The sequence below is a fragment of the Macrosteles quadrilineatus genome, unplaced genomic scaffold (assembly GCF_028750875.1).
Source record: "Macrosteles quadrilineatus isolate MER2022 unplaced genomic scaffold, UCM_ALF_1.0 Scaffold_9__3_contigs__length_116548681, whole genome shotgun sequence".
Classification (NCBI taxonomy): domain Eukaryota; kingdom Metazoa; phylum Arthropoda; class Insecta; order Hemiptera; family Cicadellidae; genus Macrosteles; species Macrosteles quadrilineatus.
In genome coordinates this window covers 29985225-29998144 of record NW_026542602.1, presented here as the reverse complement: position 1 = coordinate 29998144, position 12920 = coordinate 29985225, and the positions used below count along the sequence as shown (strand labels likewise).

Here is a 12920-nt window from a genome sequence, read left to right as displayed (position 1 = left end):
TTATGTTCCAATAAAACTATTAATAATAGTTAGTTTTGTGTAGGTAACTACTACTACCTACCTACTAGGTAACTAGTGGGCGAAGTGGCACTTTGCTACACATAAGAGAAATGTTTACGCACGAGCCGTAGGCGAGTGTGGAAAGTTTCTCGAGTGCAGCAAAGGCAGTTTGCACTTTCACAAAGGGGAAAGAATGTTGACTCACCTCACTTAAGTTATGGTTAGACCAAGTAACATTATCATGGCAGTATGGTAATTGCCTCCAGGGTCCACAACTCTGGTCTCTCTTTCTCTCTCATCTGCAGTGATGTCAATGGCAATGTCGTCCAGAAAGGTTAGTCCTCTTAACTTATTGGTTCAAGACAATATTTAAAATAGAGACCAATTTGGGTTCAGGTCAAATTACAGCCTTTGCTCCAGGATCATCTATAAAATTAACGATTAACATTGATGTCATGAGCAATGAATTACATAATCCAAGTCTAGTCTTACACCAAATACAAACAGCTCTAGAATATTTGACAGCACATAATTTTACGTCCTACACTCATTCCAATGAATACATTTCTTTAATACTTTCTTTCTTATTACTTGGCGACCATACAAAGTAGGTACCGTATTTTAAGCCAAGTAGGCTATGAATGGAAATGAGTGTAGGATGAGTGGCGCGATCTTGTATAGTCTTGTTAGTGGCCAAGGCCAACATTCCTTAAACACAGCTGTTAAATAATAGCCCATACAGCTAATGGCAATTAAGGGACCTACGGTTTATAGTGGAATCCAAACCACATTATTGCCTTGGTATATACGAATTGGTCTAATTATCAGGATAGTACTGCGGATAGTCTTAGTACTCACTAGTGCGGCCGTTATCCACACCAGGGAGTATCGCATCCACAGTGCATGCCTATAAATATCCACAATTCGTGACCTCCTAGTAGCTGGATTACAGGACGACCCCACCCGTCCCAGTCATATTGATTATTTCATTCAATAAACTTAGGCCTAGATCAATTTTGGGTAATGTTAGGGTAAAACCTAACCTAACGGAATGAAATATTCAAAATATTAAATAGCCTATGTATTAATATCTTTCATTTGAATGAATGTAGGACATAAACTAAAGTGCAGCCAAATATTTTTACAAATTCTTATAAAGTTGACACTGGGTCAGTGGGAAAAAGAGACAATCCTAATAGCCTAGGGATAATGCCTATTCAAACTTTTGCTACAATATTGCTTGATGATCCAGAATTAGCCTACGAATAAGCTGTAAGGTATCTTAGGTTCTTGTTGGTGACTTACCTAAGTTAGTGTCTGGTAGGACTACTTAATGTTAATAAGTTATCATGTTGATTAAGTTTTCTATCCTATAAAAATTAACTTATTTCACATTATTCCAAACTATTGTTTGTAACACTCGAGTCATCTATTTTCTTGTAAACAAGGAAAGAAATAAAAAAGATAAATAACTTATTTACAATATAAAAGTTTTTAGTCAATAAATGGCCAGCTTGAAGATGTCCGTCGGAATTCGGATTTCGTTTCGGAATCAACAAATATTACGATACGACTCATGAGTTGAGGAACTGAACGATGAATTAGAACAACTCCTTTTCAAGAGTAGCTCCGAAGAACGGGTGCTTGTCGATATACTGGGACTATTTCAGTGTCGACATAGTGAAACTATTTCATTGTCGACAATATGGGATGTCGACAATTTGTGGTGTCGATCATTTGCGATGTCGGTTATTTGGGATGTCGGTTAAGTGGGAATATTCCAGTGTCGACAAACTGGGAATAATTCAGTTTCGATCAATTTCTACGGTTGTCGATATTATGGAACCCACCCAACAGCGCTGTAGTAGAGAGCATTTTGGCGATGAAGGTTTATTAATCGCAAAAATAGTTCTGTTCAAAAAATAAAATTATAAATGCCTCAAATTCAATTTTACAATTTTTTCATTATAAAATTACTATCATAACCTAACTGAACTAACCAAACTTGCTGATAATGAAATAATATAACAAAAGTTTATTAATAGAAAAAAATAATTCTGTTCAAAACTAGAAATTGCTCAATTAAAATTTTATAATGACTTAATAATAAAATTAAACTGTCATAACCGAACCAAACCAACCAAACTTGCTGATAATGAAAAAATCTTAGTCAAAAAGTCAATGCCACCAGTGGGATTCGAACCCGGGACTCCCAGCATGTCAGTCCGGCACGCTAACCACGAGACCACCGAGGCCGATGGCATCTAACCGTATTGTTATGGTAATGGTGTTCCCTCAGCTAATGAGAAGCCCACAGCTGTCATCGTAAGCTCATCTATACCTCCCCTGAGTAAATACCGTCTTTTTGTCTGGTCCTCCCTGATCGTTGGGTCTGGGCACGGCCGCCTTTAACTCCAGGCCGCGGCCTTCGAACTGGCAACGTCGCAAGTGTTGTAACAGCTGTTTTGTTTGGAAGCAGCTATGGTATTTGTGTATTTACGAAAGATATGGTTACTGGACTATGACAATATTGACTCCGCTTAAAAATGTACAGATATAGATTTTAATTTATATTGTTTCGATTTTCAATTATGCATGTTTTATTTTCAATATTTTAATAAATTTATGTTCATTAATTTAAATTTAAATCAATTAAGTGCGAATTAATGAGCCGATGTCACCTGTCTGCCATGTTATCTTATAGGACGTCTGTCACTGAACAACAACAACACCACTTGCGATGTTGCCAATTCTACCAGGCCGCGGCCTGTAGTTAAAGGCGGCCGTGGTCTGGGTCTGACTTAGTTACGGGAGGTATAAACATAAATGAGGCAACGATGACATCATAGTTTAGTTCGAAATTCCGCCGTGTACAGCGCTGTAGTAGAGAGCACAACCACGTGGCACAATGCGTAATTTTTATTTCACTACAGGAAAAAAAACATAGAGAAGTTTACAGTGACACAATTCTGTTCTCTGCCAAAGCCCAGTGGCACAAGACAATTCAAAAGGAAATTCCCAAAAGACCATGGTTCTATGAATCCAAATTACAGCGAAACTAAATAATCAACCAGTGTTTCCATTCGCGGGATTATTATCCCGAAAACGGGATTTTTAGACCTTGAGCGGGATTAAAACGGGATGCGGGATAAAACGGGATTTTCAGCTGTGACGACTATTTTTATTTTTTTTCTACACAATTTTAGAGAAAAACTTACTCAAATTGTTTAAATACTGTAGCAAAATATAATAGTGATGTTTAAACAACTTATAAAAATGATACGCAAAGTTTGATACTAGGAATTGTACCAAAAAAATTATGCGGGATAAAACGGGATTTTTCGCCGATTTAAAAGCGGGATAAAACGGGATTTTTCGACCCTGTAAGCGGGATTATTTTTTTGGTCGTGTGGAAACACTGTAATCAACATCTGCAAACTCAGACTAGGTCATGCCAACGTCAACAAACATTTACACTCTAAGAACATGTATTTTACACCACTTTGCCTTCGATGCACGTTAGGCCATAGATAAAACTAGGCCAAGAAGAAACTCTCCAGCATCTATTTTGGGAATGCCCAAGCTATGAAGTCTTCAGAAATTCTTGCCTAAAAGAAAGCTACAAAGAATATAAGACTAACCTTGCAGCAGCACTCAGCTCCAAAAACGACAAAATTTATAAGGAAATTAACATATATTTGAAATAAATAAATAAGAGACTTTAAAGAAACCTTCCAAACACCAACTGTACATAATTAATTGTCACATTTATGTTGTCCATTCTTGGGATTCTTCATCCGTGGCCCCCTCCCCATTTCTGGGTTAGGCAAGCCTGACGGGCCCCAGGCGAAGAAGATACCTACTCTCCCTTCCCTAAATCCCAGGGGTGCCGTGTTTCCCCCAGACGTGCGTGAGGCGGACAGTGCGTGAGCCGGACAAAACTGGTTCGGGTGGGTAATTGAGCGGACGTCTCCCTGCATCTACCCGGCTCGCGGGGAATATCCCCGTTACCGAATCGTCCGAGGAATTATCGCGTTTTGCCTCCCAGCGCCCAGTTCTTTCAACCACACCTAAACTACCGAAGCAATATAGCTCTGATTTTGTAGGTTAATATCTAAGAGACTATGTTTTATCTATAACTAGCAGAGTACCCGTCCTTCGTACGGGGTTTGCATATAAGTATAAATGTTTATTGCAGTTATGGGAGAAGACGCGGTTTAAGACAATTTGGTCTTTTAATTTATACGTTATCCTATAGTGTAACACACATCTACCATATCCCTAATGTTCTACCACTTCACCTAAACCATGGGAAAAAGTAAAGTTCTCATTGTGTACCACAACTTTTTGTTGCTAGTTGGTTCAAATTAGCTGTGGTCATAAATGCAAAAAACATAATAGTGCTGCACCCTATTGGCAATCCTTATAACTTTTTAATGCTATTTAATATCATAGAACCAACTTGTGCAGTTAAAAAGGCTAACAAAATTCTTTAATTTCTTTAAATATGAATACTCATAAGGTTAACATGAGACACTCCATGGCCAGAGCCACTGGGGCGGAGCCTGAAAGGATTTTTGAGGTAAGAATATGTCTATATGTTAATCGGGAATGTCAGCTATCGTCATACCAAATTTCAACCTTGTCGGTTTAGTATTCTTCGCGTTTACTTGTCACAAACATCCATCCATCCATCAATAAATCCATATACATCCAAACTTTCTTACTTATAATATTTAGTCGGATAAGTAAACTGTTGTAATATTGCTCGTTTATGAATAGATTTTCTTTAAACTTGGCAAATTTATTTTTTTCTTTATTGACAGAGGTAAATTAAACCATTATTATTGTTGCTGTATGGTCCAGAGGCTACCCTTCATGTTATTTATTTCATACTAAGCTAAATATAGTATGAATATTTTCTAAAAATCACACTTCGTTACCCTCCCTGTAGGCAGCAAACCTAGGTACTCATTAAACCTAACGTTATTGAATTAGATTGAATTGAAAATAAAGCCACACAAATGGAAATTTGCTTTGGCTGCAGGTTTGCTGCGGTGGGGGTATTATGGAATTGTAATTGATGTAGAAAGAAGACCTTGTGGTAGTACATGATTTCTAATGCGTTTTTAAAATTATTGAGACAATGGTTATTTAAAGTAGTTTTGAGCTGCCATTTTGTTATTAATGGTCCGATTTCTATTTTCTTTATGTTAATTGTTATGTTTTGTCAAGACTTTTTTTGTCAAAGAAAATTTTGAGCTACCCCCTACCCCCGCTACCCCTAAGGGCAAAACTTTCAGAACTGACCATAATTATTATAGCCCTTTATATCCAAACAAGTTGCCGCAAACTGATTTCAAATATCTCAAATAGTTAAAAAGTTAAAGAGGGTGCAAGTTAATTTTTTTGCCACCCTCATGGTTATTTGGATTTGAAACGTTTTAGGGCGCCATTTTGTTATAAGTGAGCCGATTTTGGTTTTCTTTATGTCAATGTTTATGTTTCGTCAAGACCTGTAAAATGATACTAAACTCGAATATACTTGTCATTTGAAAATTTTGAGCTACCCCCGCTACCCCTAAGGGCAAAATTTTCAAAATTGACCATAATTATTGTGGCCCATCATATCTAAGAAGGTTGCCGCAAACCGATTTCAAATATCTCAATTGGTTGAAAAGTTAAGGGGGGGTGCAAGTTACTTTTCAGCCACCCTGTATATATTGTTGACCACTTAAAAATTTGTCCTTAATAAAATAAGATTTATCCATATGATAAATCATAAAAAAGTTAAAGAAGGGTTACGATTCATGTATACAATCAACATCAAAGTAAGCAGTTTGATTAACTTATCAGAGGACGTCAAACTGTTTACTCCACAAATGAAGTTAAGAAGAAAAGTCGTTCTTTTTGTCTTAAGTAAACAACAAAATTGTTGGTCGTAAAATGTATAAACAAATAATAAGAAGAAGCAGGTAGCTTCTAATGTTATTCTTATGGAGAAATTTTTTTAGGATTTTATAATATTACTGAGTGGATTCGTCTAGAAATTTATTGGCATCTTTCCAGTGGTGCCATCATTATTTGTGCACAATACGAGTGCTGTTAGTGCAACTGGTTCTTGAGTTTTCCTGACATTAACACAGTGACAAACGGACAACTCCGACTCCGCTATACACGATACATAGATTTGTTCACAATATAGGATTGAATCAAAACTATGAAAAAACTGATTTTTATTTAAAAGCAAAAAAAGTGATTTGACGAATAAGAAATATCTGTGAACATTGTAAAATAAAAAAATTAACAAATCAATAAAATAAATTAATTACTAAATTGAACAATAATGCTAAGTATTATTTTCTGGAGTTGAAAACACTAAACTCCTGACTGGACTGTAAAACTCCGGATTCCTAATCCGTTGTCTGGATGAGTTTTCTTCAACCTGAAAAATATTTTCATCATAAGATTTTTACAACCAGTGGTGGCTAGCCCATAAGGACTCTTGGGCATCCCCCCACAAAAAATATAAATACAATTTTAATTAGGGATGGACGGGATTGAATTTTTAGTTCGGGACGGGACAGGATTTTTATTTCCTTCCCGATTTTCGGGACGGGACGGGACGGGATTTTTTCCTGTGCATAAAAAGAAAGTCTTGAGTATTGCAGTTACCAAAAAATACAAACAAAATCAATTTTTACCATTTGTGGCACTGATCTATAAAAACCAAAAAATGGGTAAAAACTTACAGGTATAGAAACTTGTGACTCGCGGTCACGGCGTGATTGTAGGTATGACTTCGAGGTCACGGCGCGATCGTCGGTATGACTCCGCGGTCACGGCGTGATCGTCGGTATGAATCCGCGGTCATTCAATTCAATTCAATTCAATATCATCTTTATTCTGTTTCTTGTAACATTTACAAAGAATAGAGTCACACATAAGGTAAATATAACATAAGGTCATACAACATAAGGTAAAATAATATAAAATAGTTTCATACTACGTCACATGTAACTGAGTTTCCCACATCATACAGTATTTACAATATATACATAGAAGAAACCTTTAAATAAAAATTATAATTAAGATACAAAATAAAAATTACGTTTAAGATACAAAATAAACATTAGTTACAAAAACTACAAGAGGATAGAGACAGAGAGAGAGAGAGAGTTAAAAAATCATATATTCTCAAGAAAAATAAAGTTCCTATGAGATAAAGTCTTGGAGAGAGTAAAAAGCAGATTTAATTAGATATTCTTTAAGTAATTTTAACAACCTTTTATGGTTTTTCTCTGATTTAATATTTTGAGGGAGGTTATGAAAACATAAATTGCCCATGTAAGTGGTTTTCTTTTTAAAAAATTCCAATTTGTGTTGTTCAACTAAACGATGAGCTCTTGTGTTATACGAATGGGTTGTGTTGCCAATTGAAATTTTATTGTTGAGTAGTGTAAATTTTATTGTTTCATAAATGTATAAGCCGATAACTGTAAATATTTTTAAATCTTTGAAAATATGTTTCACTGAAACTTTTTGTTTCAGATGAAACATTATTCTTAATGCACGTTTTTGTTGAATGAGAATTTTGTCCATGTTCTTTATTGTTGTCGATCCATATATCCTAATACCGTAGGCAATATGAGAATGAATTAGGGCGAAGTAAATAGATTTCATGGTTTTTAGATTACACCAACAGTGGACCATTTTCCTTAAAGCGTGTATGCCACTAGATGTTTTATTTATAACATGTTCAATATGGTTGTCCCATGATAAATGTTCGTCTATAATTAGACCCAAGAATTTAGTTTCATTTACATGGTTCAAGATTTCATTTTCAATGAAAATTGTTGGACTTGTCCCATTTCTCGCTCTCTTAGTTGAAAATGACACAAAATTTGATTTAGTAGAATTTAAAAGAAGATTTTTACTATTTAAAAAGTCTTTTATTAAAGATAAGCCAATTAAAGATGACATTTCAACATTTTCTACTGTGTTAGCAGTAGGGATGGACGAGATTGGATTTTTAGTTCGAGACGAGACGAGACGAGATTTTTTATTTCTCATAAAATTTCGAGACGAGATCGAGACGGGATTTCCCTTCTCATACACAACGGGAAATGCACGTTCAAAATTTTTACCTGATTTTGTAACATTGTTAGATGACTGTTTAAATACAAGAACAATGATAATAGGCAAGAATATTTACAATCTTTTATTAAAAAACATCAGCATAACATTTTTTTATTAATCACGCCTAACTTATTAAAAATGCCTACGATTAGGAAACATAGTGATATCAGTTAGGATAGAGTTCAACTTATCCTAAAATAAAATAAATCATAAAATAAAAGCAATATTAATTTTTATAAAATAGTTACTTGTTTTGAATTTTTATAGTAATAAAACATTTCTCACACTGCTTACACTTTACAAAACTTCTCAAATGTTATTAAAGTAATATTATTAAAATAATTAAAGTAATATTTACATTTAAAGAATTAATTAAATAAGAACGCCTTCACAAAGTAAACGCAACTACAACACGCTCCTGTATTGCGGGTATTGCATTGACTTTCTGCAGGCGTTTTTAATTTTTTTTTTTTTTTTTTAATTCCCGTCTCGGTAAAAATCTCGGCCAAAAAGAAATCTCGTCTCGTGTAACGAGATTTAAAATTTCCCGAAAATTTCCCGAAATTTCGAGACTTGACCATCCCTAGTTAGCAGAAACAATTACATTAGTGTCGTCCGCATAAAGACACACTTTACTATTTCTGTCCCATGTCAATTCAGGTAAACCCTTCAGGTAACATAGAAACAGTAAAGGGCCCAAAATAGATCCCTGGGGGACACCGTACCGCACTGGTAATGGACGAGAGGCAAATTTTTCCTTATACAAATATCTTGAATGATCTTTAAAATATTCTATTTCTACAAATTGTTTTCTCTGTAAGAGGTATGAGCGAAACCATGCCAGTTCGGTAGATTTTACACCAAGATAGCTAAGGACTTCAATTAATTTGCAGTGTTCAACACTGTCAAACGCCCGGACAAGTCCAAGAAAATGCCTACAACTTTTTCACCCCTATCAATAGATTCGATGATGGATTCAACAAATTCAATACCAGCTGTTATTGTTGATTTGTTTGGCCTGAAACCATTTTGTTGGTTATCCAATAACATGTTTGATTCAAGATAATTTGACAGTTGATCAAAGACAACTTTCTCAAGAATTTTTGAAAAAACTGGAAGGAGTGATACAGGCCTATAGCATTTGACATCTTCTGGATCGCCTTTTTTGAAGATTGGGATCACCCTGGCAGTTTTGAATTGTTCAGGGAATACACCTGTTGATAGAGATTGATTGACTATGTGTGTTAAAGGTGTACAGATGAATGGCAATGCTGCCTTGATGATTGATATCGGAATTTCATCATTACCTGATGAAGGTTTATTTTCAAATGATAATACAGTTTTCTTTATACCTCTCTCCGAAACTGTAACAAATTTAAATGTTGTATTAAACCGAGTCATAAAATGATTGTTTGCAGGAGACACTGTGGTAATTCTAGGAGCTATAAGACTTTCTACAGCATTGACAAAAAAAGTATTACAAGTTTCACAAATACTTACAGGATCTGTCAAAAATTTACCTTCATAAAACAATTTTATGTTTACATTTGACTTTGATAATTTACCTACTTCAGTGTTAATTAAGTTCCAGGTAGTTTTCACCTTATTTCTAGAGTTCATAATTTTTTCCTCAAAGTATGTTTTTTATTGTTGATAATCTCTCTCTGTAGTTCTTTTTTCTTTTCCTTAATCTGTATCTTAATGTTATTGTCTTTAAGCATTCTGAATTGAGATTCCAAATCAACTATTTCAGATTGTTTTAATTTTATTACATCATTAATCCACTTCTTTGGTTTACAAAAATTTTCTGTTACATAAAGTTTAGGATAATTTACCTCAAAATGATACTTAAATATGTTACAAAATACATTATACTTCATCTCAACAATAGACTGGAAAATCTGAGACCAGGACTCAGAACTTATACCTCTAAGAAAAAGTTCTGTATTTTTTTCATTAAATTTTCTCACTTGTTTTCTTATTGGCTTTGGCTTTTTGTGGTCAGTGATTCTCAGTTTCATCAATTGACCATCATGGTCTGAGATGTGCGCAATTAACCCGGTTTTGTAAATTGTGAAGATCTATATTTGTAATAAAATTGTCAATTGCAGTTTTTGAATGTTCTGTTACTCGGGTCGGAAAGTCAACTGTATGTCTCATTCCATATATTGTTGAAATATTAATAAATTTATTATATTTATCATCTTTCTTCAAAACATCTATGTTAAAGTCACCAGCAATTATAATTTTTTTTTAATTTTTTACACAGTATGTTTAAGAGAGTTTCCAGATTATCAAAAAATTGGTCCAAGTTCAAGTAGTTAGGAGACCTATAAATACATCCAAACAAAAAAGTAAAGTTGTGAGTACTGATCTCAAATATTCAAACTCTTTTTCCATTAAAAGTGGTTGAGTAGAAGGTAAATCAATACATTTGTGATTTATATTTTTGTGGGTTAGGATTATTACACCACCACCTCGCCCCAATCTTCTAGAGAAGTAGGATGCTGTTGTGTAATTACATATGTTAAGTAATTCTATTTCCTCTTTTGTCATCTTATGCTCACTGAGTGCAATAATATCTGGATTTATTTCGTTAAGAACAATTTCCAGAAGATCAAGGCGAGATGGTAAGTGTTGTACATTATGGTGCAGAATAGAAAGAGGTGCAATTATCTTGGTGGAGGTGACAAAGGAATCTGTGAGTTTAAAGGTCGGGTTCATTTGGGCTCTCTCTGTGATGCGGGATTTGGGATATTTAAAATGGATGTTGGGTTGGAGGCTGCTAGAAACTGGGGCACATTCACACTGCTCTGCTTTTCCACTGAACACTTCACCACCTCACTAAACTGCAGATGACCAGGAACCAGCACAGGTGTTGGGGAGCAGCAGGCGTCAGTGGCAGGGTAGAGGTAGTGGTGCTGGATGAGACATCAGTGTTTGGTGTAGCATTCGAGGGCTGCTGTGGATTACTTGTCATCTCAGGTATTACAGGCTGTTCACAGGTGTCAGGTTGAACTGCTGGAGAAGCCACTTCATGGCTGCTTCTATCAATAGTTTTTTTCAGCTCCTCTCAAAATTCAGATTGTGAGAGTCCACGCCATAATTTCCGCTGAGCAGCTGGTTGGTCATACGACACCACACATATTGTAGCATTTGTAATTTTGTGCAGTTTTGTAATGTTTTTTACAAAGTGATTAATAGGTATTAAGTCTCGAACACAACCCATGGCAGAACATATTAGAGTATTCAGTTTTTTTGTTTTGAAATTTTCAATTAGCTGTTCAAAAGCCTCATCATAAGTTGATTCAGTTGGCTTTCCTTTGTATTCTTCTTTTGTAACTAGACCGTACACTGTAGTACCACTTGGTTCAGTCTGGCATATTAATCTTGTGTTGATGTAGTCTGTCTGTTTTGGCCGACCAAATATCTTTCGAAATACGACTGCTACCCCAGCAGCTTCCCTTCCTTGGCTATCAGAAAACAGCGCTAGCTTTATTTCTTTGCCAGTGTACCCCAAGTATCTCGACTTAAACGACTTCGACAAGCGTACTACTTTCCGCTGACCTATAGTGCTCTCCGACAACTTAGTACTCCTGCTAGTGTTAGACGATTGATAACCTCCATTTCTCTCGCCGCTGTTGTTCTTCTCTTGATCTAAAACTTCAAAGCGGTTTTGTGTCGGAAACTGGAACCCAACTGGAGACTTTGGTAGCTGATTTTCTTTCATTAACTTTGTTTTCCTACCGTCTTGGACACTTGACCAAGAGTTTTGATCTTGTCTCTTGTATCTTCTTTGCTGGTTCTTGGTTTTGTGTTGTGGTCTCATACTATCTGCAGCTGAATTATTCATACATATTTCTTTGTTCCTCAACTTTTTAGCTTCTTTTTCACCTTCATCTTTGTATGCCAAAAACAACTTCTTGATGGTCTTCACTCCAATAGCCTTGTATTGTTCATTATATGTCAGGTAAGCTAGTGTAGCTCGTTTCATGATACAGTCATATTCTGTTATTTTTCCCATATTTAGAAAGGATTTTTCATCAAATACCTTGTTTTTATCATTCAAAATATTATTTATTAACCGCTCAGCATATAGAATTACATAAGAACCGCAGTCAAAATTATTTCTCTGTTGTGGACAGGATATTGTTCTGAAAATAGCGTCTTTAGTTGGGCTTAGAATATCTTTCAATTTCGAGTAGATCAGTTTAGCATGGCAGAGATTGTAGTTCTCTATTGGGTCCAAACAGAAAAAGGTTGCCTCAGTGTTGCTGTAGATGAGTAAACTCCAGTGGGATCCATTGTTATTGGTTTCATCTGCATTATTAACAGGAATTATAATGAAAGATTTGTTAATGAGATCCAATGATTTCACCAAAGACTCTGTGTACTTCAGATCCTTTGAGTAATTGATTGTTTGACATACTGCTGGTGTAATAAAACTGACATTTTTGATAAATTTATTTTCCATCAATATATCAAAGTAAAGTTTTATACTGTCATCTAGAATCCAACCATTTCCAAAAAGCGACATGGTCATGGCATGATCTTCGGTATGACTCCGCGGTCACGGCGCGATCGGCGGTATGATTCCGCGGTCAAGGCGCGATCGTCGGTATGAATTCGCGGTCATGGCATGATCGTTGGTATGACTTCGCGGACATGGAGCGATCGTCGGTATGACTCACGGTCACGGCGTGATCGTCGGTATGAATCCGCGGTCACGGCATGATCGTTGGCATGACTCCGCGGTCTCAGCGCGATCGTCGGTATGAATC

General features: G+C 35.6%; 2 protein-coding genes across 2 annotated transcripts in view; both read right to left on the bottom strand.

The window, feature by feature from the left end:
- LOC129004447 (uncharacterized protein K02A2.6-like) overlaps nucleotides 1-12920 on the bottom strand; it is a 156792-nt gene that overhangs the window by 129334 nt on the left and 14538 nt on the right. The gene's annotated exons all lie outside the window — the stretch shown is intronic.
- LOC129004450 (cell division cycle protein 23 homolog) overlaps nucleotides 6207-12920 on the bottom strand; it is a 50320-nt gene continuing 43606 nt past the window's right edge. Inside the window, exon 10 of the mRNA XM_054433043.1 lies at nucleotides 6207-6445. Coding sequence (XP_054289018.1) covers nucleotides 6350-6445 — 96 coding nt within the window. The 3' untranslated portion in view covers nucleotides 6207-6349. The remainder of the gene's footprint in view (nucleotides 6446-12920) is intronic.